This window comes from Salvelinus alpinus, chromosome 16 (assembly GCF_045679555.1).
Source record: "Salvelinus alpinus chromosome 16, SLU_Salpinus.1, whole genome shotgun sequence".
Classification (NCBI taxonomy): domain Eukaryota; kingdom Metazoa; phylum Chordata; class Actinopteri; order Salmoniformes; family Salmonidae; genus Salvelinus; species Salvelinus alpinus.
The window spans coordinates 38,046,044-38,073,230 of NC_092101.1; the positions used below are offsets into that span (position 1 = coordinate 38,046,044).

Here is a 27,187-nt window from a genome sequence, read left to right on the forward strand (position 1 = left end):
GTGGCAGGGACAGGCCCGTGCACATGGCCCTACCCATCTCCACTCATCTCTTCCCCTCACACACACTACATTATACCAGCGGGGTGCAGAAGACAGGTTGACTAGTAGATGCTATTAGCGGAGTGAGTGAGAGATACTAGTGCTCCTGATTGACAGACAAAGTGGCTGTGGTTAATTAGTAATCTATTGAGTGTGAGTATGTCAAAAAGTTGTTTGAGAGTGTAAAAGAGAAGAGTGAGTGAGTAAACAAGTACTATATGTATGTGAGTGAGTGAGTAAACGAGTACTATATGCAAGTAAGTGAGTGAGTGAGTAAACGAGTACTATATGTATGTGAGTGAGTGAGTAAACGAGTACTATATGTAAGTAAGTGAGTGAGTAAACGAGTACTATATGTGAGTGAGTGAGTAAACGAGTACTATGTGCAAGTAAGTGAGTGAGTAAACGAGTACTATATGTATGTGAGTGAGTGAGTAAACGAGTACTATATGTATGTGAGTGAGTGAGTGAGTAAACGAGTACTATATGTATGTGAGTGAGTGAGTGAGTAAACGAGTACTATATGTATGTAAGTGAGTGAGTGAGTAAACGAGTACTATATGTAAGTAAGTAAACGAGTACTATATGTAAGTATGTGAGTGAGTGAGTAAACGAGTACTATATGTATGTGAGTGAGTGAGTAAATGAGTACTATATGTGAGTGAGTGAGTAAACGAGTACTATATGCATGTAAGTGAGTGAGTGAGTGAGTAAACGAGTACTATATGTATGTGAGTGAGTGAGTAAACGAGTACTATATGTAAGTAAGTGAGTGAGTAAACGAGTGCTATATGTGAGTGAGTGAGTAAATGAGTACTATATGCAAGTAAGTGAGTGAGTAAACGAGTACTATATGTATGTGAGTGAGTGAGTAAACGAGTACTATATGTATGTGAGTGAGTGAGTAAATGAGTACTATATGTGAGTGAGTGAGTAAACGAGTACTATATGCATGTAAGTGAGTGAGTGAGTGAGTAAACGAGTACTATATGTATGTGAGTGAGTGAGTAAACGAGTACTATATGTAAGTAAGTGAGTGAGTAAACGAGTGCTATATGTGAGTGAGTGAGTAAATGAGTACTATATGCAAGTAAGTGAGTGAGTAAACGAGTACTATATGTATGTGAGTGAGTGAGTAAACGAGTACTATATGTATGTGAGTGAGTGAGTAAACGAGTACTATATGTATGTGAGTGAGTGAGTAAACGAGTACTATATGTAAGTAAGTGAGTGAGTGAGTAAACGAGTACTATATGTAAGTAAGTGAGTGAGTGAGTAAACGAGTACTATATGTATGTAAGTGAGTGAGTGAGTAAACGAGTACTATATGTAAGTAAGTGAGTGAGTGAGTAAATGAGTACTATATGCATGTAAGTGAGTGAGTGAGTAAACGAGTACTATATGCATGTAAGTGAGTGAGTGAGTAAACGAGTACTATATGTATGTGAGTGAGTGAGTAAACGAGTACTATATGTAAGTAAGTGAGTGAGTAAACGAGTACTATATGTAAGTAAGTGAGTGAGTGAGTAAACGAGTACTATATGTATGTAAGTGAGTGAGTGAGTAAACGAGTACTATATGTATGTAAGTGAGTGAGTGAGTAAACGAGTACTATATGTATGTAAGTGAGTGAGTGAGTAAACGAGTACTATATGTAAGTAAGTGAGTGAGTGAGTGAGTAAACGAGTACTATATGTATGTAAGTGAGTGAGTAGAGTACTATATGTAAGTAAGTGAGTGAGTGAGTAAACGAGTACTATATGTATGTAAGTGAGTGAGTATGTCAGTATGGGCAGAAAGCTGTATGGTGGTGCGGTAACCCCATACAGACAGATTCATGTCCTGTTTAACTCGGAGGATAAACTAGCGTAAAGCCTGTCAGTCTCTCCTCCTCTGAGGTTCACCACCCTAAACCCACTGGAGGACTAGAGGGAGGATTGTCTTACAGGTGGGGGTTAGAGACTAGAACAGAGCTGGACCTCAACTACCGAGCTCTAAAGTACCTAACCCTACTACCCCCTCACCCACTACCCCTGCCCTAACGGGAACACAAGTGTCCCTGCATGCGGCCGGGTAGGAGGGGGAGAGAGAGGGAGCGAGCAGGAGAGAGGAGGCCCCATAATTAACATGCCAGGCGATCTGAGGACTCTGTGCTCCTCTTCACACACAAATGCCAAACCCCCATGATTATTATGGTAACACTTCACTCTGTGAAGACACATGGAGGAGAGGGAGGGAGTGTTGGATTACTGGAGGGTTGAGGAGGGGGCTGGGGTGAGGGATAGATGAGTGGGGAGGTGGAAGCCAGTGTCCTGCTCTGTGATTGATTGACTGAGGGACTGGTCAAGACATTTTTAGGAGCAGCTTCCTGGAGCTTTGCGTTATACAACAGAACACATTCTGGGTACTGTACTCAAAACAGAAGACTGTAAAAGCACTACTCTGAACAGGTGGATGGAAAACAAAAATGTAAATGTTTTTTCTCAAATGCACCGTTTGTAATGTTGACATTTTATTGCAATGCAGATCAGTGGTAGCCTGGTGGACCCAGTGATCAGTTGAACTGAAGTAGCCTGGTGGACCCAGTGATCAGTTGAACTGAAGTAGCCTGGTGGACCCAGTGATCAGTTGAACTGAAGTAGAATGGTGAACCCAGTGATCAGTTGAACTGAAGTAGAATGGTGAACCCAGTGATCAGTTGAACTGAAGTAGCCTGGTGGACCCAGTGATCAGTTGAACTGAAGTAGCCTGGTGGACCCAGTGATCAGTTGAACTGAAGTAGCCTGGTGAACCCAGTGATCAGTTGAACTGAAGTAGAATGGTGAACCCAGTGATCAGTTGAACTGGAGTAGAATGGTGAACCCAGTGATCAGTTGAACTGAAGTAGAATGGTGAACCCAGTGATCAGTTGAACTGAAGTAGAATGGTGAACCCAGTGATCAGTTGAACTGAAGTAGAATGGTGGACCCAGTGATCAGTTGAACTGGAGTAGAATGGTGAACCCAGTGATCAGTTGAACTGAAGTAGAATGGTGAACCCAGTGATCAGTTGAACTGAAGTAGAATGGTGAACCCAGTGATCAGTTGAACTGGAGTAGAATGGTGAACCCAGTGATCAGTTGAACTGGAGTAGAATGGTGAACCCAGTGATCAGTTGAACTGAAGTAGAATGGTGGACCCAGTGATCAGTTGAACTGAAGTAGAATGGTGAACCCAGTGATCAGTTGAACTGGAGTAGAATGGTGAACCCAGTGATCAGTTGAACTGGAGTAGAATGGTGAACCCAGTGATCAGTTGAACTGAAGTAGAATGGTGAACCCAGTGATCAGTTGAACTGGAGTAGAATGGTGAACCCAGTGATCAGTTGAACTGAAGTAGAATGGTGGACCCAGTGATCAGTTGAACTGAAGTAGAATGGTGAACCCAGTGATCAGTTGAACTGGAGTAGAATGGTGAACCCAGTGATCAGTTGAACTGGAGTAGAATGGTGAACCCAGTGATCAGTTGAACTGGAGTAGAATGGTGAACCCAGTGATCAGTTGAACTGAAGTAGAATGGTGGACCCAGTGATCAGTTGAACTGGAGTAGAATGGTGAACCCAGTGATCAGTTGAACTGGAGTAGAATGGTGAACCCAGTGATCAGTTGAACTGGAGTAGAATGGTGAACCCAGTGATCAGTTGAACTGGAGTAGAATGGTGAACCCAGTGATCAGTTGAACTGGAGTAGAATGGTGAACCCAGTGATCAGTTGAACTGGAGTAGAATGGTGAACCCAGTGATCAAGCTGGTTCCACCAAGCTAAACCAGTTGTGCAACAGTCTTCCATTTTTCATCAAACAAACTTAAGCAGAAACCCATACCTGAATAAATAGCCAGGTCTACTGTATGTAGAGGCCAAAGGTTTGTATGAATCCATGTAAACACAGTAAAACTGATGGCATAGACTAAACCATAATAAAATTAATCTCAGTGACTGTCACATGACCATGACCCATGACCCTTGAGGTTTAACATGGGAACATTCCCACCCAGTTGCATTCCCTATTACCACTAACTAACACCCCTGTTGGCATGTCTTTGGACATCATTTGCAGCATGTGTGTGTGCCCGTGCGTGTCATCCTGTTAAGGTTTCTGATTTATCTAGCCAGCAGGGCACAGAACACCTTTGATTGCACTGGGGACCAAGAATACATTTACCCCGTTTTTAGCAATGAGGCCCTTTATCTCCTCCCCTAGAGTCAGATGGACTGGTGGGTACCTCTAACTTCCTTCATACTGGACACAGAGACATAAAATGGTCTCCACGAGTTCATCGGACTCTGGGGAAGGAGATACTTTGGATTTGGCCAATTTATCCCTTTAACTGGGAAGAGTTCACGCTAACGTTACGATTTCTGCCTACACCCACTCAAACCATATGGATTACACATTTCAACACGTCCCTGAACCACCGGGTCCAACACGCTCACTTATACTCAGAAAAACATATGAACGCACACAAACATGAAGCATGCACACACACACACACACATTGACCGCATCTCAAAGGTTTCAGAACTCCACATAGATCCTCTGAGTCGTCACAGAATACCAGACAGACAAACCCTGGTAAAAGACTGTTCTATGCAATGAAATGTTTACACAGGCCTGTGTGTGAGCATTTACACAGGCCTGTGTGTGAGCATTTACACAGGCCTGTGTGTGAGCATTTACACAGGCCTGTGTGTGAGCGTTTGTGTGTGTAGGTGAAGTATTCCTAGTATCCATCCCGGTTCAGGGTGGTTTATGTGCATCTGTCACGCATGGCCTGTCCATCAGGTCTTTAGTTATGGCCAATTGACGAGAGAGAGCTGAGAGAGGTCCTACCATCATACAGCTCAGTACAAGGGGGGGGCTGTGTCATAGCAGGCCTCCTAACTGGTTGATCACATGACAATATTGGTTCTAGTACCAATGTGGCCAGAAGAACAGTCCAATCAAATCATCTAATACAGGCGGAATATGAAGCGGAACAAAAAGGATCAATATAACCATGATGTAGTGGATAATGACTCCAGGGACGTGGCTGGTCCTCAAAACAACAAAGCAGCATGTGTGTGATTCTGTGGATGCCTGAGGGTGTATGTGTTTTTGTGTGTGTGATTACCTCATGCAGCCATGTGAATGAGTGAGTGAGAGAGAGAGTGACACACACACAGTGTGCCCACCTGTTTGACACAGAGGGCCTGAGAAAGTGAAGAGGAATGAACAGAATGTCTGTCTTTGAGCACTGGGGTTGGGCCCAGATATGTTAGTGTGTGTGTGTGTGTGTGTGTGTGTGTGTGTTGCCTGATTAACACAGCTATGGGAGAGTGGTGGGGAATGGCATTTAGAGTGGGATATTTTACCAAGCAGCTGAGGAGAGAAATACACACAAGCGAGATTCACTCTCCTCACTCTATAGCCTCACTATTAAAATAGTGAGAGACGATTACTGGCATGCAGAAAGATTATTTTACACAAATGGGTACATGCATGGACATAGCAACACAGCAACTGTGTAGTCTGAAATCAAACAAACACATGCCCCATAGAGCTGTGTGTGTGTGTAACAGAGAAAGAGAGAATTTTCAGGAAAAAGAGAGAGGAGTGATAGAGATTCTGGTGAGAAACTAGAGAGTGTGTGAACCAGCGAATGATGCAGAGAAACAAACTAAAAGACATTAAGCCACGGCCAAATAAGGACAGGCTTTTGAGTGAGATGCATCAAATGACATCAGCGTGTGTTGTATTGGTGCCATATTTTGACTATATATGTGATGCAAGATGGAATGGTTCAATCAACTCAATATGCAAAGAGATCTTTATTATAAACTACTGTGCTGTAGAACATATCAATTAAAAAATATGAGTAGAAATCTGCTGCCCTGATTTTAATTATATTTATATATATATATATACCATTTAGCTGACACTTATCTAACGCAACTTCCAGTCACGTGTGCGTACAGAGGGGGTGTCGCGGGGTTGGCTTGATCTGATTAACGACATCAGAGACAGACTAAATATGAGGTGGCAATCTCTCCGGCCAGGGAACGTAGACCTCTTTATCAACATGTAGTCATGTCGGCCAAAACAACCATCTATAGTTGCAAGTGTGCATGCAACATTTGGTTCTGGGTGCAGAGATGAATCTTCCCTGCAATAACAGATCCACACATCTTCCCTGCATTAACAGATCCACACAGCTTCCCCGCATTAACAGATCCACACAGCTTCCCCGCATTAACAGATCCACACAGCTTCCCTGCAATAACAGATCCACACATCTTCCCCGCAATAACAGATCCACACATCTTCCCCGCATTAACAGATCCACACAGCTTCCCCGCATTAACAGATCCACACAGCTTCCCCGCAATAACAGATCCACACATCTTCCCCGCAATAACAGATCCACACATCTTCCCTGCAATAACAGATCCACACATCTTCCCTGCAATAACAGATCCACACATCTTCCCTGCAATAACAGATCCACACATCTTCTCTGCAATAACAGATCCACACATCTTCCCTGCAATAACAGATCCACACAGCTTCCCTGCAATAACAGATCCACACATCTTCCCTGCAATAACAGATCCACACATCTTCCCTGCAATAACAGATCCACACATCTCCCCTGCAATAACAGATCCACACATGATATCGCGCTGGTACCTGTCTGGTCCACACAAGCTCGTTGTTAAAGGACTTTAAGATTTTTATAACGTTTTGACCCTAGAGAGTGTGAGAGTGTGTGTGAACTGTAGCAAAAACAGTGGTGGAAAAAGTACTCAATTGTCATACTTGAATAAAAGATACCTTAATAGAAAATGACTGAAGTAAAAGTGTAAAATACTACTGTGTTTTTGGTTTTAAATATACTTAACTATCAAAAGTAAAATGTAATTGCAATAATATACTTAAGGATCAAAAATAAAAGTAAAAGTATAAATAATTAAAAATTCCTTATATTAAGCAAACCAGACGACACCATTTACTTATTTTCCATCTACAGATAGCCAGGGGCACACTCCAACCCTCAGACATCATCTACAGATAGCCAGGGGCACACTCCAACCCTCAGACATCATTTACAGATAGCCAGGGGCACACTCCAACCCTCAGACATCATTTACAGATAGCCAGGGGCACACTCCAACCCTCAGACATCATTTACAGATAGCCAGGGGCACACTCCAACACTCAGACATCATCTACAGATAGCCAGGGGCACACCCCAACACTCAGACATCATTTACAGATAGCCAGGGGCACACTCCAACACTCAGACATCATTTACAGATAGCCAGGGGCACACTCCAACCCTCAGACATCATTTACAGATAGCCAGGGGCACACTCCAACCCTCAGACATCATTTACAGATAGCCAGGGGCACACTCCAACACTCAGACATCATCTACAGATAGCCAGGGGCACACCCCAACACTCAGACATCATTTACAGATAGCCAGGGGCACACTCCAACCCTCAGACATCATTTACAGATAGCCAGGGGCACACTCCAACACTCAGACATCATCTACAGATAGCCAGGGGCACACCCCAACACTCAGACATCATTTACAGATAGCCAGGGGCACACTCCAACACTCAGACATCATTTACAGATAGCCAGGGGCACACTCCAACACTCAGACATCATTTACAGATAGCCAGGGGCACACTCCAACACTCAGACATCATTTACAGATAGCCAGGGGCACACTCCAACACTCAGACATCATTTACAGATAGCCAGGGGCACACTCCAACACTCAGACATCATTTACAGATAGCCAGGGGCACACTCCAACCCTCAGACATCATTTACAGATAGCCAGGGGCACACCCCAACACTCAGACATCATTTACAGATAGCCAGGGGCACACTCCAACCCTCAGACATCATTTACAGATAGCCAGGGGCACACCCCAACACTCAGACATCATTACAGATAGCCAGGGGCACACTCCAACCCTCAGACATCATTTACAGATAGCCAGGGGCACACCCCAACACTCAGACATCATTTACAGATAGCCAGGGGCACACTCCAACACTCAGACATCATTTACAGATAGCCAGGGGCACACCCCAACACTCAGACATCATTTACAGATAGCCAGGGGCACACCCCAACACTCAGACATCATTTACAGATAGCCAGGGTCACACTCCAACACTCAGACATCATTTACAGATAGCCAGGGGCACACTCCAACACTCAGACATCATCTACAGATAGCCAGGGGCACACTCCAACCCTCAGACATCATTTACAGATAGCCAGGGGCACACTCCAACACTCAGACATCATTTACAGATAGCCAGGGGCACACTCTGACACTCAGACATCATTTACAGATAGCCAGGGTCACACTCCAACACTCAGACATCATTTACAGATAGCCAGGGGCACACTCCAACCCTCAGACATCATTTACAGATAGCCAGGGGCACACTCCAACACTCAGACATCATTTACAGATAGCCAGGGGCACACTCCAACCCTCAGACATCATTTACAGATAGCCAGGGGCACACTCCAACACTCAGACATCATTTACAGATAGCCAGGGGCACACTCCAACCCTCAGACATCATTTACAGATAGCCAGGGGCACACTCCAACCCTCAGACATCATTTACAAACGAAGCCTTTGTGTTTAGTGAGTCTGCCAGATCAGAGGCAGTAGAGATGACCAGGGATGTTCTCTTGAGTGTGTGACTTAGACCATTTTCCTGTCCTGCTAAGCATTCAAAATGTAACTTTTATACTTTTGGGTGGTGTCAGGGAAAATGTATGGAGTAAAAAGTACAAAAATATAAATAGTAAAGTACAGATACCCCAAAAGTAAAAATACTTTTATGTTTTAAGTACTTACCCCTGAATAAAATCACCCGGGCGCACGAGCAACAGTGTGCGGCAATTTCCTTTTCCTGCACACATGACTAAATCGCCTTGAATAAAACCGTCTGCTAAATGGCATAATAATATATTTGAAATCATTGAATCACCATCTTGATAAGTCACATGAAGACCTAATAGCAGAGTCCAGGGGTAAGACTATAACATAGTATTATATAAGAATTATATGGTCACTAAGTGAAGCCTAAATACATCTGTGGTTAGATGCACACATGACACTGAACACCACAGGTAGCATGTGTGTGCATACATGTGTGAGATGACAGGTTGCAGACAGTTGGAAATGACAATGAGAGGTTAACAGGGTCTGATGACGGACCACACAGCAGTGATTTATGGACCTAATAAATGGGCTGATCGTCGGCACGGTAACGAGATCCCCACAAGGTTTCAGGGGTGGGGGGGAGGGGGTACCAATAACTTGATGCTGAGAGATGGGGGGACATAGCTGCCATATCAGATCCAGTACAGGAACCTGAACCACTCCACCTCTAACGCACAAACAGGTCAACATTCTAACCCCGCCCGGGTGGGAGAAAGAAGACTGTGTGTGTGTGTAGCAGTGAAAGGGATCTGTCCAGCCAGGGTGATTTACACAAACAGAGCTAGAGACAAACTGACAACAGAAACTGCAATAAAACACTACCCAGCCACTGACTGAGGGGATAAGAATGTGTGTGTGTGTGTGTGTGTGTGTGTGTGTGTGTGTGTGTGTGTGATGGTACCAAATAAAGTCATGCCAACTCTCAACCAGTTAACCATATGTTGAGTGAGGGACAGCAACAGTACACTCACACACCCCTTCCTATATTTAGAAATACTCCTTCACACCATCACACTGGATAATCTGCCATTTGTTTAGTAAACAAACAATAGCCGGTTGCCCTCTCAGCTTTGCCCCTTGACCTTTGCAAAACCAAAGTGGACACGTTGTTTGCGGCCCACACAACCTAGGCTACACTTGTGAGGAACACGTTTTGGTTTGTTTCATTCCATTGACGAATGGTCAATTTATTCATAGTCTTTTGTTTGTAGCGCTCCTGTTAATGTTGAGTAAGTATGTGCACCCGATCATGCACGCAAATGTAGGCCTAGAAATGTGCCCATTTGTGGATCTGATAGTATTTCTGTGTCTTAACTCCCCACCACTGTGGAGATTCTCAAAGTCATTTTTTCTTCACAAAGTCTGTTTTTATATCCATTGAGAATGACAATAGGTCCTCAACGTAGCCCATTTTTAAAATCTTTCCAGCTCTCTTCCACTCTTGCTCTGATCCGGTGGAAACTTCATAAAATAGGCCTACCTGATTACTTCTTATCCCTGGCACAAATAGCCTACAGCTGTCAGGAGCTCACTGGCAAGGGAAACTATGAGGGCCCAGAATATTCTATACAATGTTGCAAGTTTGCCAGCGCCAGCTTCAGGCCAGACCAAGTTAATAGTTGATACAATGTTTTAAGTTCCTTGCAGACAGGCCATGTGTAGCCAATGTGATTTATAGGATGTCTTTTAAATCAGGATATTTTCTACCTGCAGGCTGCAATGTTTTTATTTGTTGGCTTTATGTAGGCTATTTTTACATAGAAGCAATAGAAGTTACTATAAGAATCTTGATTAACCGCATGATAATGATTTTGTGATACGAAGGCTTTATTCGAAATGAAATGAAACTGTTCCCTGAAAAGGTGCATAAGAAAATCATAACTGGCACGCAGATCGGTAGAAATGGTACGATAAATTGGCACTCCAAATGGAAAAGGTTGACAACCCCTGGTGCAGCCTATTACCTACCGGTAACTTCAGGAGCTTCATGGCAGAATCTATGACCAGCAGCAGCTGGAGGAGGGACGGGAACAGGTTCTTCTTCTGATTAGACTATCTTGATCTCAATTATTATTGTCTTAATTATTGAATCACTGTGTGCTTAAAGCATCAGACAAGCTCAGTAGCCTACATATAGTTGATTTTATGAAAACATATAGGTTGTGTCGATATAGGGAAAAACACTTTTTTTGTTTTGTTTTAACATTTTGAGCAATTGATTTGTTGAAAGAACAGAAGACGCTAGGTTGACTAAGATTTTGTTTTGTCAGGGACAGCCCTAGTGGAAACTACAAACTTTAGATGCCTTTTTAAACTTCAAATCCACTGCAATTCCTGCTGTACAGGACAATTCCTACAACAACAGGGTGATCAAATTAAGATCATACACCTGTATGTTAAAGGGGAAATCCACCACTTTTCAACCTCATATTCATCATCTCCAGCACCATACCAGTGTATTTTAGAAATGACATCTACATTCTGTAGTTTCCCTTTAAGATTCAGAGAAATAACAGAGCAAACAATGTGATTATAATAGGCTACACCTACATTACATTACACAGAGACATAGATAAACAGTCACAAAGAGACCAACAAAGACAGATGGAGAGAGGCTGAAATAGAGATGGATGGAGGGAGAGAACTAGGAGAGATCCGTCACATAGGGCCTGAACCCGCATGGCTCAGCACTCCTCCACTCTCCTCCTTTCTGTGTTCTGTCCGTTCCTGTCGTTTATCTGCTTTATAAGGTTATCTGGGCTCTCACACACCCCCCCCAGGATTCATTACAGCCTTAACTGCTCACTTAGGTTTATGCTCTCTTTAAATTAAACTGCAGATAACCGGGAAGCCAAATAAACACCTGCACTACCGCCGAGAAAGAGAGAACTCATTGAAGAGGAAATTAAGAAAAATAACAGTGTGTGTGTGGTCATCAGTACTGTAAGACTGGTCCCCATCATTAGTAATTCAATTTGCTCTTTATTAGAGGCTCTTATCTGCAGCACAGACGGCTACTTTCTATCTCTCCCTCGTTCCATCTTCTTCTATCGCAACATTCTTTCTTTCCTCTATTTATCCTTCCCTCCATCACTGAGAAACAAACAATATAAGTCCTGCTTCAGGCCAGCTACATCTCTACACTTACAGAGGACGATAAAGCACAGAACTAGGAGAAAGAATGACTGGATGGAGAGAGAGACGGCGGGGTCAGAGACAGAACGAGACAAGAGAAGAATTAGACAGCATGAAAGCAATTGAGGACAGATAATTTGTGTGAGAGGGGGAGAGGAGGGTAAATGAAGAGAGAGAAAGGAGAGAGAAGCAGAGAGAGTGAGCTATGGAGAGAGTGCCAGACAGCCAGCCATCAGGATGAATAAAGCCTAATGTTAATAGTGATGGCTTTTTTAATGTCTGCTCGACTCCATTGACTGGGGGCGATTACACTGAGATGGGCATGAGAGGGATGAAGAGAATAGAGGGGTGGAAGGAAGGGAGGAGGGGCCGAGGGTTGTAAAAACACAGATTGCGTTCCATCAGGTTAGGTCTATATTCTCTAGTTCGTTAAAACAATCCAATTTGCAAAAGGATAATTATGCATTAGCTGCTTTTTATCTAGTGGGCTGGCTAGGGGGAGAGGAGAGTGGTGGTGGTGCCAGGACTTGATAGCAGCAGCCTCTTCCCCACCTTCACCCACTGCAAATTACCCACTATCACGGCTCAATTGGGTAATCAATTACCACCCCTCCCTACCCCCTATACACACACAGATCACAGCAGCGCTCCATAGGCCTCTCATAGAGAGGAATGCTGACCCCTATTGGAGAGAGGGGACAGTTGAATAAAATTGGCCCAATCAAAGCACTGGCAACAGTGCAAATGTCCAACAGTGTCCTAAAATGAGTTACTAAACCATAGAGCTATTAGATAGACTGGATCCACAGTACTGTCCATGTAATGTCATTCTCCACAGAGGATATATTCATTAAGTGAATTCGTCACGGCTAACAGAGACAACACCACTCACAACTAGCTGAATTAATTAGCTAGACCTCCTGAGTCCTGAGTAGAAGGAAAATTATAGTAAACCATCTATTTATCTAATAGGACCTCTCTATATGATTTACTCTCACTGACAGTGACAGTGGAAATCTGACGGTGTGTTAAGTTTAAAATGGATAGAAATTCCATGAATTCCTCCATATATTTCAGAGGTACAGTTGACGTAACAAGGGTCAGAGTTGTTTTTCTGGTCAATTTACTTCTTGGCCTAATAGGATGGATCATGTTTACCCCCGTATTCCCTAGTGTTTGCCAGGATGTAATCGTAATTAGTAAGATCTTATTTATTTTTCCCGGTTAAATAAAATGTCAAATAAAGTGCTGTCCTTCTACCTGTCCTGGAGGGGCTGGGGGAGAGACGTCGTAGCTTGTGTCTGCCGAACGAGACCAGTTCACGGGACAGGGTCCTCTTCACACCTCCCGGGCTCCAGACCGGGGTGTGTGTCCGAACCGGGCTGTGTGTCCGTCGGCGGAGAGAGTAGCGGCTGTTCAGGGTCATGTCTGCTGGGCTGGACCTCCGCTCTGATCCAGACTCACTGCAACACACAGGACAGAGTATGTGTCAGAGACAGGTAGGGAGGTGTGTGTGTGTGTGTGTGTGTGTGTGTGTGTGTATGTGTGTGTGTGAGAGAGAGCGAGGAGTGTCAAAAAAAAATTAAAGATAGATTTGCTGCCACCCTCTGGCCAAAGGCAATATTACATGTTCACAGATAGAAAATCAGGATAAAAAGAGACATATTCCAACATGCATTACTAGACGTAAGAGAATAGGTATGATACAAGTAAAGACATCTCTGGCTTCCCTTAGTCCTCCTCTTTCTCACCTGCTAGCCGACCTCCTGATAATCTTCATCCTGCTCCTGAGTTTGAACCCTCCAGGGGAGGAGGGGGGCACTATTATGCGTTGAGTTATAGATAGAGGGACACTGGACACCCCCTTGGCCCCGTTCTCTTTCTCCGAGGTCCAACGAAACACAGACCCACGTCGGGCCCCTATCCCTCCTCCTGTACCAGTCTGCCCCCCTCCTCCAGACCCTGCCTTCCAGCGGTAGAGACTACTAAGGGAGGTGGAGGCACCTGCTGCCTTACGCTGCTTGGCTAAAAGACTTGGGGATTTGGGTTTCTTGGCTTCCCCCTCTCCCTTCTCTGGAGCTCTCTGGGGCAGAGCCAGGGCTTTGGGTGAGAGGGGCTTCCGGGACAGCCTGGCCTGGCCACTTGCAGAAGACGACACCCAGGTGTACTTGGTGGTCTTCGGGACTGCGATGGATAAACTGAGCTTACGGGGAACCTTCTTGATGGGGGCAGAGGCTCTTCTACTGGGGAGCCCAGGTTGGCAGACTGGGATGGGGGCAGAGGTGATGAGTTTGTCTGGGGGCTGGGCCTCTGTTCTGGCCTGGCTGGGCCCAGCTCCTCCTGGCTGATGGCTGTTCACCCAAGTGAACTTGGAGTGTCTCTGCGGAGAGGAGGTTGTCTGGGGCTGGGCTGGTGTGCAATTGGACATGGGGCTTAGTTGGGGTCCTTGTAGAGCACTAGGGGAGGCAGAGAGAGGGGGTGGAAGAAGTAGAGGTGGGTTTGTATCGCTAAGGATGAGGTTGCCGGTGGTTGCCTTGACAGTGTGTTTACCTCCTGTGCTGGTTCTCTCAGAGTGACGAGGTCTGATATACAGCTGAGCAGTGCTCTGGACCATGGTGGTAGTAACAGTAGATTTGTCTGAGACAGGGACACTTGTCAATTCTGTATTATTTTCTCCAAGGGCAGTGGCTTTCACAGGCAGTCCCATGTCCTTCCCTTCAGTGGTAGGCTGAAACTCATGTTTAGTCTCTCTCTGCTGGTCATCTGGAGGTCCAGGCCCTGTTAGCCCAGAGAGTCCTAGCCAAGCGTCACCCCCAGGTCCTGTTCTCCCTCTGCCTGATTCAGTCTCTGACTCTATAGCTGTGGATCCACTGCCTGTCCCAGTCCCAGTTCTTCTCACTCCCCCTGTGAGTGCACACTGCTGGCCCCTTGGCCCTGGTCCTTTTAGATCCCCAGACATAGCACATTTTGTTCCATCCTTATCTCCTCTAGCCAGGTCCTTATTGCTGTGTCTGGGCTGTGAGGTGCCTCTAGCATTAAGGGACAGCAAGCCAGTAGAGGAGTTGGGTTCTGCACAAACTAATGGCTGCTCTAAAGAGTGCTTGGCAGTCTGTATAGTAGGTCTACTCTGCTGGGCTGAGCTGGTCTTGTTATTGAGGGAGTAGGTCTTCCTCCAGTGTCCCGCGGACTGAGGGGGGTAAGGCCCACCCCGGGAGGGGAATGTGGGGGTGAAAGATGAGCTGTGACCCCTGCCTCGTGGCGGTGGCCTCGCCGGGTGCCACTGCCGGCCAGAAGTAGAAGGGACATCACCATGGACACTCTTATGGTTGTTGATGAGACCTGTTAGATGACAGAACGAGGTTAAGAGGTAGCTGGCAAAAGTGGTAAATTAAAGTTTAAAGGCGTGAATCTAGCTTGCCTCTACGTTCGGTCGTCCATATGTAGAGGCAAGAATATAGTTAGTAACCTACGCGCCTGCTAGCGATAGCCAGCTAGCTAGGCATAAACATATACCGTATTGGTTCGCAAAGCCAACACAGCATTCATAACAACTCTCAAATTGACTAGTTCAGTATCAGCTAGTTATTAAATATAATACACCAGTAATGTTCACTGTACTGTAAACCACCAACTTACTTTGCAACAGATCGATTTGCCTTTTCAGCGCGTCTCTCTCCATGTTTACGTCCGAAGCGCACATCGTCATCATGCAGCGCCACGGATATGTGTATTGCCGCGTTCAAAAAAACTGTGAACTGGTGCCGCGTTCAAACAGCTGGGAACTCGGAAAAAACTATCTCCGATTGGGGAAATTCAATTTGAACGGTCATCAAACTTGGAATTCCAACTCGGGAACTAGGGCCTGTTTTTAGAGCTCCGACTTTCGGGCCCGAAGATCACTGACGTAATGATTTTTGTCTCGTATTTTCCCGAGTTCCCAGTTGTTTTGAACGGGGCATATGACGACACAACAGTGAAACGAAAGAGGAAGTGAAGTGACTCGCTAGCTAGATACCGATCAAATCTTGCCTACTCTCGTAAGAAGATTTACATTACAACTTACAAGGTAAACAATATTGACTAAAATGGTATCTATAGTTACAGCATATGACTGAACATACAGCTTGTAGTAATTGGACTGATAGTTATTGCTCAATGCAACGGAGGAAATAAATAGCTGCGATCGAAGTTGGTTTGCACTTTGCTCAGTAGTCGCAGTTGGCTTTCACTTTCTACGTATGGTCTAATGTTGGTGTTATATTAGACTTTCTGTGGTGTGAGTAAGTTTACGTATGTGTTTATATATGTATGTGTATATATGTACAGTGCATTCGGAAAGTATTCAGACCCCTTCCCTTTTTCCACATTGTTACATTACAGCCTTATTCTAAATGTATAACCCCCCCCTCAATCTACACACAATACCCCATAATGACGAAGCAAAAACAGTTTTTTAGAATTTTTTGGCAAACGCATATAAAAAAATCAACAACAGAAATATCACATTTACATAAGTGTTCAGAACCTTTACTCTGTACTTTGTTGAAGCACCTTTGGCAGTGATTACAGTCTCGAGTCTTCTTGGGTGTGACGCTACAAGCCTGGCACACCTGTATTTGGGGAGTTTCTCCCATTCTTCTCTGCATGTCCTCTCAAGCTCTGAGGTTGGAAGGGTAGCGTCGCTGCACAGCTATTTTCAGGTCTATCCAGAGATGTTAGATCGTGTTCAAGTCCGGGCTCTGGCTTGGCCACTCAAGGACATTCAGAAACTCGTCCCGAAGTCACTCCTGTGTTGTCTTGGCTGTGTGCTTAGGTTCGTTGTCCTGTTGGAAGGTGAACCTTCGCCCTAGTCTGAGCACTCTGGAGCAGGTTTTCAGGAAGAATCTCTCTGTACTTAGCTCTGTTAATCTTTCCCTTGATCCTGACTAGTCTCCCAGTCCCTGCCACTGAAAAACATCCCCACAGCACAATGGCAAATTCCAAGCAGGCTGTCATGTACCTTTTTACTGAGGAGTGGCTTCAGTCTTGCCACTACCATAAAGACCTGATTGGTGGAGGGCTGCAGAGATGGTTGTCCTGGAAGGTTTTCCCATCTCCATAGAGGAACTCTGGCACTCTGTCAGAGGGAACATTGGGTTCTTGGTCACTTCCCTGACCAAGGCCCTTCTCCACCGATTGCTCAGTGTGGCCGGGCGGCCAGCTCTAGGAAGAGTCTTGGTAGTTCCAAACTTCTTCCATTTAAGAATGATGGAGGCCACTGTGTTCTTTGGGACCTTCAATGCTGCAGACATCTGTGCCTCGACACAATCCTGTCTCGGAGCTCTACAGACAATTCCTTCGACCTCATTGCTTGGTTTTTGCTCTGACATGCACTGTCAACTGTAGGACCTTATATATACAGGCGTGTGCCTTTCCAAATCATGTCCAATCAATTGAATTTACCACAGGTGGACTCCAATCAAGTTGTAGAAACATCTCAAGGATGATCAATGGAAACAGGATGTGAGGACAGACGCTGGGAGACGAGAAGCAAGTACAGGGAGTGAACATTTAATAAACAACATGAAACCGAACATGGACAGCATCTGGACAGAGAAAACATAAACAACAATAATGCTGACACGGGGAACAAACTGAGGAACAGAAAGATATAGACAGGGCAATCAACAAATTGACGGGGTCCAATGAGCGCTGATGCGCGTAATGATTGGCAGCCTGGCACCCTTGAGCGTCAGAGAGGGGGAGTGGGAGCAGGCATGACACAGGATGCATCCGAGCTTAATTTCGAGTTTCATAGCAAAGGGTCTGAATACTTATGTAAATAAGGTATTTCTGTTTTCGTTTTGTCATTATGGGCTATTGTGTGTAGATTGATGAGGAACACATGTAATACATTTTATTATAAGGCTGTAATGTAACAATTGAAGGATCTGAATACTGTGTGTGTGTGTGTGTGTGTGTGTGTGAGCGTTTGTGTGTGAGCGTTTGTGTGTGAGCGTTTGTGTGTGAGCGTCTGTGTGTGAGCGTGTGTGTGCTGTATCTGTGTGCTGTATCTGTGTGTAACAGCATGCGGAACATCCTATGCCTTGTACAGTCATTAAAAACAAAATATACATCTTCACATGTTATGACCATTTCTATTCAAACCCTATTTCTTCCCTGCATCAGCCATGGACGCATGTGATGTGAAGATGTACTACATCATCATCATAGAGGACCCTGGGTTACCCACGGTGCTCAAAAATGTTGGCCACATCTGTTACATCCAGGAGAGCAGGTACCTGTCAATGCTTAGCAGATCTGAATTTCTGCAGGAATTGCCTGTCATCTGTATGGGCTCCAGTTTGGACAGTTCCCTGAAGGTAAACAACCTAAAACCAGTGACTGCTAAGGAGGCAGAGCTGCTGCAAGCCCTAGGAGAGGACTCAGAGAGACTGAAGTGGTATTTAGAGAGGGATGCTTTGGATACAGCCCTGGGTTTAACTAAGGATGCACCTGTCACTGTGGAGTTGGATGGGAAGTGGCTGCAGGGAATTGTACGTTACGTCGGAAGGATGACAGAGCCAAAGTACCCAGACCCCATCGTAGGAACCTTCTTTGGCATCGAACTACAGGTAGTGTTTGCAAATTGTGTATGTTCATACGTGTATTATTCTTTTGGAAATGTGTTATTCTACATATCACTGGGTTATTCATATGTCCTCTGAATTCCTCACAGGGAGAAGACAAAGGAAAGGGACCAACAGATGGGACATATCTGTCAAAAACCCTATTCCCCTGCAAGAAAGACTGTGGGATTTTTGCTCCATTTTCCAGAGTGAAACCCATGGTTTCCAAACCCAAATTGGTGTCCAAGTGTCCGACCTTTCCAGCAGCCCAGCTGGCCACGCAACCGTCGCCCCAAAAGGCCCACCATCAGCCCCTCTCCACAGGAGACAGAGTCACCTTCTTCATGGACGAGGACATCCTCCATGGGATGGTGATGGATCTGGAGGAGAAGGAGGGCAGGACCTTAGTCATCATCTCTACTGTGAGTGCAGAATGATTGGCCGATAGAGCTGTGACATGTGGCCTATAGCAGGGGAGTATTTGGCTTTTGGGGTGTGACGGGTGTGTTTCCTGTGTTTGCAGGACCGGGATGAGAAGATCACCCTACCGCTGGACAGCGTCATCAAAGGGGAACTGCTTCAACATGGTGTGTGTGTTTGTGTGTCTGTCTGTGCATAATTGTAATAAACCGCATGCAAATATATTTTTTGATGCCATTGTTTGAGTCTTTGTGTTGACCACAGAGCCTGAGCCTATGGAAACTGATAAGGCCATTATGCCTATGGAGGAGGTTCACCCCTTGGGGCTTGGTGTTGACTCTCTAGTGGAGGTGACTCTGGCTATAGGACCTGGCTATGGAACCATCCGCTGGATAGGCACTTTGCCTGGGCAGAAAGGAACCTACGCTGGACTGGAGCTGGTACACTGTCTCAACACTGGCCTCTAATGTTCACATAATGCACTGCATGGACCCTGTCTTGGGCTGGAGAGCAATTCATTGTTCTGTTTAATCTCAAACGTCAACTACTCTCCACTTCACTCTCTCTCTCTGTGTCTCTCTCTCTCTCTCTCTCTCTGTGTCTCTGTCTCTCTCTCTGTGTCTCTGTCACTCTCTCTCTGTGTCTGTGTCTCTGTCTCTGTCACTCTCTAGGAGGATGGGTACACTGGGGTTAGTAATGGTACCTTTAAAGACCATCGGTTCTTCAGATGTCTTCCTAGACAAGGTCTCTTCGTCAAGCTTCTATCCTGCCGGCCTGACTCCCGCTTCCAGGGGGCAGCAGACATTCAGAATGAGAGGGCATCAGCCAATGTCCTTCAGGGTGAAAGAAACTGCCTCTTGTAACAAAGATCATTACAGCCAATCACATAACAAGCAATTTTTTGTTTGCTTGGTTGAGCTTGCCTGACTTAATGAACCATTTCCCACAACTGCAAAAACTGCCCATTAGACACCCCAGGCAGATTCAAGGATTTCAAATATTATTTGTACCCAGGTCTGGTCTGTGTGTGACTAGAACTCTTTGACATGTGTGTTTTGTACTCACTCAGAGAGACAGGTGGTCCGCAGCCCTGGGGCGCTCCCCTCCTCCCCCATCGCCTCTGAGCAGGTCGAGAGGATGCTGATTGGTCGAATGAAGGGGATCCAGGGCCATATAAACTCTTGCTACATGGACTCCGCCCTCTTCAGGTGAAGATGATGATGACAATATATATTGTTTATAAAGAGGAAATTAAATGATAGGCACACTAACAGCTCCTCCCTGCTCCTATAAAACACACTCTCACTCGTTCTCTCTCGCTCTCTCTCGCTCGCTCTCTCTCGCTCTGTCTCTCTCTCGCTCTGTCTCTCTCTCGCTCTCCCTCCCTTTCTTGCTCTTGCTCTCTGGCGCTCTCTCACTCTCTGTCTGTCTGTCTCTCGCTCTGGCTCTGTCGCTCGCTCTGTCTCTCGCTCTGTCACTCTCTCGCTCTGTCTCGCTCGCTCTCCCTCCCTTTCTCTCCCTTTCTCACTCTCCCTTTCTTGTTCTCACTCTGTCTCGCTCTCTTGCTCTCTCACTCGCTCTATGTCTCTCTCACTCGCTCTCTGTCTCTCTCACTCTCTGTCTCTCACTCGCTCTCTGTCTCGCTCTCTGTCTCTCTCACTCGCTCTCTGTCTCGCTCTCTGTCTCGCTCTCTGTCTCACTCTCTGTGTCTCTCATTCGCTCTGTCTCTCGCTCTGTCTCTCTCGCTCTGTCTCTCTCACTCTGTCTCGCTCTCGCGCTCTGTCTTGCTCTCTGTCTCGCTCTCTGTCTCGCGCTCTCTCTCGCTCTCTGTCTTGCTCTCTGTCTCTCTCACTCGCTCTCTGTCTCTCTCACTCGCTCTGTCTCGCTCTCTCCCTCCCTTTCTCTCTCTCTGACTTGCTCTCGCTCTCCCTCCCGCTCCCTTTCTCTCTCGCGCTCTCTCTCTTTCGCTCTGTCTCTCTCACGCTCTCTATATCTCTCTCTCTCTCCAGTCTGTTCTCCTGTTCCTCAGTTTTGGACTCCCTGCTGTTTAAGTCAACAGAGCCTAGGGATGCCCCCATCCAGAGTACCCTGCTACATGACATCGTCAACCCGCTCCGCAGGTCAGCCAACGTGTGTGTGTGTGTGGGTTTAGGAGATGTAGTAATTGTAGGCTTGGGTGTGCTAATACATGTGTTGCCTGTGTGTATTGTTGTCTATGTGCAGTAAAGGTTTTGTGGAAGGGAGACACATTATGAAGCTTCGTCAGCAGCTGCAGGAGCTTGGATACTGCCACACATTCACCACAGAGGAGAAAGGTGAACAGACATCTGCCTTACTGCTATAGCCTTTCTAACAGGACAGTCGCAACTGTAAATGAACTAGACTTAATAGGGTGATTTTTGAAAGGACTGAGTGTGACTGTGTGTGGTTGTGTTCTTGTTCAGATCCAGAAGAGTTTCTTACCCTCATTATGCACCATATTTTCTGTCTGGATCCTCTCCTCAAACTGTAAGAATACCTTACTCTAATCTATGTTCTATTTCAATTGTAATGTAGCTTTGCACTACACCAATGTAATACATACTTGATGACCAGACTTTACCTGGTAATAAAGAAATCTAAAAGACTTTACCTGGTAATAAAGAAATCTAAAAGACTTTACCTGGTAATAAAGAAATCTAAAAGACTTTACCTGGTAATAAAGAAATCTAAAAGACTTTACCTGGTAATAAAGAAATCTAAAAGACTTGACCTGGTTATAAAGAAGTCTAAAAGACTTGACCTGGTTATAAAGAAGTCTAAAAGACTTGACCTGGTTATAAAGAAATCTAAAAGACTTGACCTGGTTATAAAGAAGTCTAAAAGACTTGACCTGGTTATAAAGAAGTCTAAAAGACTTGACCTGGTTATAAAGAAGTCTAAAAGACTTGACCTGGTTATAAAGAAATCAAAAAAAGACTTGACCTGTTGTCTCCAGGTCAGCTGGGGGAAAGGTCCAGGACAGTTACTGTTATCAAATCTTCCTGGATAACAACCACAGCCTGGTTCTGCCTACTGTCCAACACCTGCTGGAACACTCCTTCCACAGCGCAGGACTCAAACTGGCAGAGGTAGGGGTGTGTGTGGGTGGGTTTGTGTGGGTGCACAGTACTCGCTCACTATGCTCGTTCTCATTTATCTGAAATTCCTGTAGATGGCACTGTTTGATAAGTCTTCTGCTACAACTGAACTAATGTGTGTTTATGACTACTAGACTCTATACAACGGTCTCCAGATTGGTAGTCTACTGTAGTCAGTAGTTGTGTAGTGACTGTATGTCTCTTCCTCTCCTTCTAGGTGCCATCTTGTCTGATCCTCCAGATGCCTCGCTTTGGGAAGAAGTTCAAGATGTTTCAGAAGATCATCCCTTCACTGGAGCTGGACATTACTGACCTCCTCTCTGAAGGTAGTTCACACACACACAACACACACAGCCACTCAAGGATACACCATCTATCTGTGAAAAGATGTAATGTGATGTGGTGTGTGTGCAGGTCCCCAGCAGTGTGTGTTGTGTGGTCAGCTGGCGTATGAGGAGTGTGTGGACTGCTTCAGAGACCCAGTCTTCAGCAGGACAGGATTTAAAGTGTTCTGCAGGACCTGCTCCTCTCAGGTAGGGCGTAAGGACAGACTGACACACTCCACTGTGTGTGTGTACCTGTCATAGTGTTGTGTGTCATTATACGTGTATGAGATCATACTACATTGCAGTCGGAGTACACAGAATCATTGATCTACAAATCACTTTGCATCCCAAATAATTACTCTATATTTGATTAGTATTAGCGATTCTGCTCCTCTCTCTCCTTCTCCAGGTGCACTCTCACCCCGAGCGGCTGTCCCACAGCCCCTCCCCCCTGCAGCTCCCTGAGGGTTACCCCGCCCCCACTACCCTCCGAGCCCCACCCCCTGCCCCACCCAGAGAGAGACTGGAGCTGTTTGCAGTGCTGTGCATAGAGACCAGTCACTATGTCTCCTTCATCAAACACGGACCAAACAGCACAGACTGGATCTTCTTTGACAGCATGGCTGACAGACATGGTGAGGTTGTGTGGAATATGCTGTGGCTGAAAATCGTCCTTGTTTCCTCCATTCCTTTCAAAACTCATTGGATGTCAGAAGGAAGCACCGTGGATCCTTTCCTCCAATACGCATTGAGAGGAATAGAGGAAACAAGGATGGCGGAAGCAAGGATTTGACGGCTAGTAATGTTTTCAGACACCAACAGTGGGTTTGTATTTTCTATGTCTTTGTCTCATTATCTGTCTCATTCTCTGTCTCATTCTCTGTCTGTCTTTGTCTCTGTCTTTGTCTCATTCTCTGTCTCTGTCTTTGTCTCCTTATCTGTCTCATTATCTGTCTCATTCTCTGTCTCATTATCTGTCTTTGTCTCATTCTCTGTCTCTGTCACATTCTCTCTCTGTCTCATTCTTTCTCATTCTCTCTCTCATTCTCTGTCTCTGTCTCATTCTCTGTCTCATTTTCTCTCATTTTCTGTCTCATTCTCTGTCTCTGTCTTTGTCTCCTTATCTGTCTCATTATCTGTCTCATTATCTGTCTCATTCTCTGTCTCATTCTCTGTCTCATTCTTTCTCATTCTCTATCTCTCTCTCATTCTCTGTCTCATTTTCTCTCATTCTCTGTCTCATTTTCTGTCTCATTCTGTCTCTGTCTCATTCTCTGTCTTTGTCTTATTCTCTCTCTGTCTCATTCTCTCTCTGTCTCATTCTCTCTCTGTCTCATTCTCTCTCATTCTCGCTCTCATTCTTAATCTCATTCTCTCTCTCTCTCTTTCTGTGTGTGTTTCAGGAGAGAGGGATGGCTTCAACATTCCCCAGGTGGAGGCATGTCCAGAGGTTGGCATGTACCTGGTCATGTCACCCGCCGAGCTGGCCAACCAGGTACCTCGGGACATGAAGGGCGTGGCTAAGCGTCTGTTCTGTGATGCCTACATGTACCTGTACCAGAGTACCAGCATCAGCCTCTACCGCTGACAGAAGCGGAACCACATGGGTAATTCCACACCTCAAATTTGAGAGTTGTACAACTATTGTACTACTTGTCTGTAAGTAAAAATAGATGGGACCTCTGTTCACTGCTTATACTGTCCAAATGGCCCAAATGTTATAGTGCCTTATGATAGTGTGTGTGTGTATATATATATATGTGTGTGTTTGGACAAACCTACTCATTCAAGTGTTTTTATTTTGTATGTTCTACATTGTAGAATAATAGTGAAGACAACAGAATAAAATAACATATGGAATCATGTAGTAACCAAAAAAGTGTTAAACAAATCAAAATATATTTTAGATTCTTCAAAGTAGCCACCCTTTGCCTTGATGAAAGCATTCACCTGGAATGCTTTTCCAACAGTCTTGAAGGAGTTCCCTGCTTTTCCTTCACTCTGCGGTCCAACTCTTCCCAAACCATCTCAATTGGGTTGAGGTCGGGTGATTGTAGAGGCCAGGTCATCTGATGCAGCACTCCATCACACTCCTTTTTGGTGAGAACGTCCTTACACAGCCTGGAGGTATGTTGGGTTATTGTCCCGTTGAAAAACAAATTATAGTACCACTAAGTACAAACCAGATGGAATGGCGTATTGCTGCAGAATGCTGTGGTAGCCATGCTGGTTAAGTGTGCCTTGAATTCTAAATACATCACAGACCGTGTCACCAGCAAAGCAGCCACACACCATCATCCCACCTCCTCCTCCATGCATCATGGTGGGAACCACAAATGCGGAGATCATCCATTCACCTACTCTGCTTCTCACAATGACACGGCGGTTGGAACCAAAAATCTCAAATTTGGACTCATCAAACCAAAGGACAGATTTCCACTGGTCTAATGTTCATTGCTCATGTTTCTTGGCCTAAGCAAGTCTCTTCTTATTATTGGTGTCCTTTAGTAGTGATTTCTTTGCAGCAATTTGACCATGAAGGCCTGATTCACCCAGTCTCCTCTGAACAGTTGATGTTGAGATGTGTCTGTTACTTGAACTCTGTGAAGCATTTATTTGGGCTGCAATCTGAGGTGCTGTTAACTCAAATGAACTTATCCTCTGCAGCAGAGGTAACTCTGGGTCTTCCTTTCCTGTGGCGGTCCTCATGAGAGGCAGTTTCATCATAGCGCTTGATGGTTTTTGCGACTGCACTTGAAGAAACTTTCAAAGTTCTTAAAATTTTCCAGATTGACTGACCTTCATGTCTTAAAGTAATGATGGACTGTCATTTCTCTTTGCTTATTTGAGCTGTTCTTGCCATAATATGGACTTGGTCTTTTAACAAATAGGACTATCTTCTGTATACCACCCCCACCTTGTAACAACACAACTGATTGGGTGAAACGCATTAAGAATTCCAAAAATTACATTTTAACAAGGCACACCTGTTAATTGAAATGCATTCCAGGTGGCTCATAAAGCTGGTTGAGAGAATGCCAAGAGTGTGAAAAGCTGTCATCAAGGCAAAGGGTGGCTACTTTGAAGAATATAAAATATATTACGATTTGTTTAACACTTTTTGGTTACTACATGATTCCATATGTGTTATTTCATAGTTTTCATGTCTTCACTATTATTCTACAATGTAGAAAATTGTAAAAAATAAAGAAAAACCCTTGAATGAGTAGGTGTGTCCAAACTTTTGACTGGTACTGTACATATATAAAAAAACAGAGGCCTTCTAAAAGCCAAAGATATGTTCACTTTATGTCAAAAGTCTTGGGGTGAATTAGTGCCCTTTCTCCTCTTGTAAATGCATCCAATCAGAAAATATATAATGATTTGTACTTTCTGATAAAGCGCCTTATCAAAGTCAAGAATTTCAACTTTTTTCAAATAAATGTGTACCTCACCCCACTTTTATTACACTGTGCAATATCATGGGGATCCTGGGTTAATGGATGGGACTACTGATCAGATAGGGGAGGGGGTTTGCAGCTGGCCAGTTACATGACTTTTGACCTCTCTGTGTTTGTTTTTATTTGCACTGGGTGACTTGTTTTGGATGTAGAACGTTAGACTTTATTATTTTTTTGACGTTACTATTCCAGGGGAGGTTATGCTGTTTATACAATCATTTGTATAATTGTAAATGTAATACTTAGATTCCTATACATTCCAACTTCCATCTTAATATTTACCGTTAACTGTCTTTTAAGATAGGTTAGATCCTTTTGTAGAACTTGACAATGTGATTATTTGCACTTTACTGACTTTATTTGTTGTTGTTTTACTATACTTTAGAACTAGGCCTTCGTATTGGTAGCTATGCGTATCTTAGAATTTATTTTCCTGAGGTTTTCTGATTATTGTAATATTTACAAAAAAGGCTCAAAGAAATTAGAATGAATTTGAATATTTGCATGTGTACGCTATGAAATGCTACAGTATATGCAAGTGTGTTAGTGCAAGTATGTCCTTGCAGTATGTGTTAGTGCAAGTATGTCCTTGCAAACTTGTATGTTTTGTAGGTCACTGTCCCTTTCACTATCTGAATGGGCACAGAATTATTCTCTCTCATCCCTTTTCTCTTTTCCATCTTTCACTTAGCATCGGGCAGAAAAGGGCGCGCCTCAAAGCTGAATAAATCAACAGTGATAACATCTTCTCACCACTTCATATTCCTAATGTGATCAGAGGGAGATGAGAGAGGGTCAGAGAGCGAGATAGAATCACATAGAGGTAGGGTCAGAGGGACAGAGGCTGGGGGGCGGGTGCATTGCTTTTGGAAGGCTGTTGGAGCACTTTTCTTTAGGAAGTGGGTTAACTAAGGAGATAATTTGGTCTCATAAACATTAACACAGGAGCAACATACTATTTAGCCTCAATCTATATGAAATAATAAACATGTTTGTTATATCTCTGTGCTCAAAAAGTTATTCTGAGGTGAGCCTCTGGCGTACGACTGGGCTACATCCCAAATGGCACCCTGTTTCGTATATAGTGCACTACTTTTGACCAGAGCACTACATACTGTAGGGAATGGGGTGTGATTTGGGATACATTTGGGCTTACACAAGGCAGGTATTGATGTACAGAAAATCACATCTCTGTGACATTTATAGAGCCAATTTATATGAAATTGCCAATTTTCTAACTTCCCCCTTTTCTACTCTGGCTGTGAGGTCATTATGGTGCAAAATGAAAGAAATT

The 27,187-nt window shown here is 44.6% G+C and overlaps 2 protein-coding genes across 5 annotated transcripts in view; one reads left to right on the plus strand and one right to left on the minus strand.

Annotated features, from left to right (window-relative positions):
* The window catches only part of LOC139541454 (zinc finger CCCH domain-containing protein 3-like), a 74,773-nt gene extending 59,042 nt beyond the window's left edge, over positions 1 to 15,731 (minus strand). For both annotated transcript variants that reach the window (XM_071346120.1, XM_071346119.1), the window contains exons 1-3: positions 15,596 to 15,731; positions 13,711 to 15,298; positions 13,220 to 13,422 (exon numbers count right to left, since the gene is read on the minus strand). In XM_071346120.1, the coding sequence (XP_071202221.1) occupies positions 13,220 to 13,422; positions 13,711 to 15,298; positions 15,596 to 15,668 (1,864 nt within the window). In that variant the 5' untranslated portion in view covers positions 15,669 to 15,731. The remainder of the gene's footprint in view (positions 1 to 13,219; positions 13,423 to 13,710; positions 15,299 to 15,595) is intronic.
* A 155-nt stretch (positions 15,732 to 15,886) lies between these two features.
* Positions 15,887 to 26,893, plus strand: cyldl (cylindromatosis (turban tumor syndrome), like). 3 transcript variants are annotated; one of them, XM_071346122.1, is made up of 16 exons: positions 15,887 to 16,025; positions 18,128 to 18,573; positions 18,678 to 18,989; positions 19,091 to 19,154; positions 19,252 to 19,427; positions 19,659 to 19,827; positions 20,057 to 20,195; positions 20,997 to 21,107; positions 21,211 to 21,302; positions 21,432 to 21,495; positions 21,965 to 22,097; positions 22,324 to 22,432; positions 22,521 to 22,639; positions 22,842 to 23,067; positions 23,836 to 24,039; positions 24,403 to 26,893. In XM_071346122.1, the coding sequence occupies exons 2-15, from the start codon at positions 18,130 to 18,132 to the stop codon at positions 24,018 to 24,020; spliced, it is 2,343 nt and encodes a 780-aa protein (XP_071202223.1). In that variant the 5' UTR covers positions 15,887 to 16,025; positions 18,128 to 18,129; the 3' UTR covers positions 24,021 to 24,039; positions 24,403 to 26,893. The 3 variants fall into 3 exon arrangements, with proteins under 3 accessions (XP_071202223.1, XP_071202222.1, XP_071202224.1); XM_071346121.1 differs by having other exon boundaries at positions 26,585 to 26,893; XM_071346123.1 differs by lacking the exon at positions 15,887 to 16,025 and adding an exon at positions 16,217 to 16,235 and having other exon boundaries at positions 23,836 to 26,893.
* Positions 26,894 to 27,187: the final 294 nt, after the last annotated feature.

Excerpts from the sequence above, each read along its gene's own strand:
- cyldl (XM_071346122.1), top strand. The coding sequence starts at position 18,130 with ATGGACGCATGTGATGTGAAGATGTACTACATCATCATCATAGAGGAC. Across the intron at positions 19,828-20,056 it reads ATCAGCCAATGTCCTTCAGG|AGAGACAGGTGGTCCGCAGC; the intron begins GTGAAAGAAACT and ends GTACTCACTCAG. Across the intron at positions 22,098-22,323 it reads CAGGACTCAAACTGGCAGAG|GTGCCATCTTGTCTGATCCT; the intron begins GTAGGGGTGTGT and ends CTCTCCTTCTAG.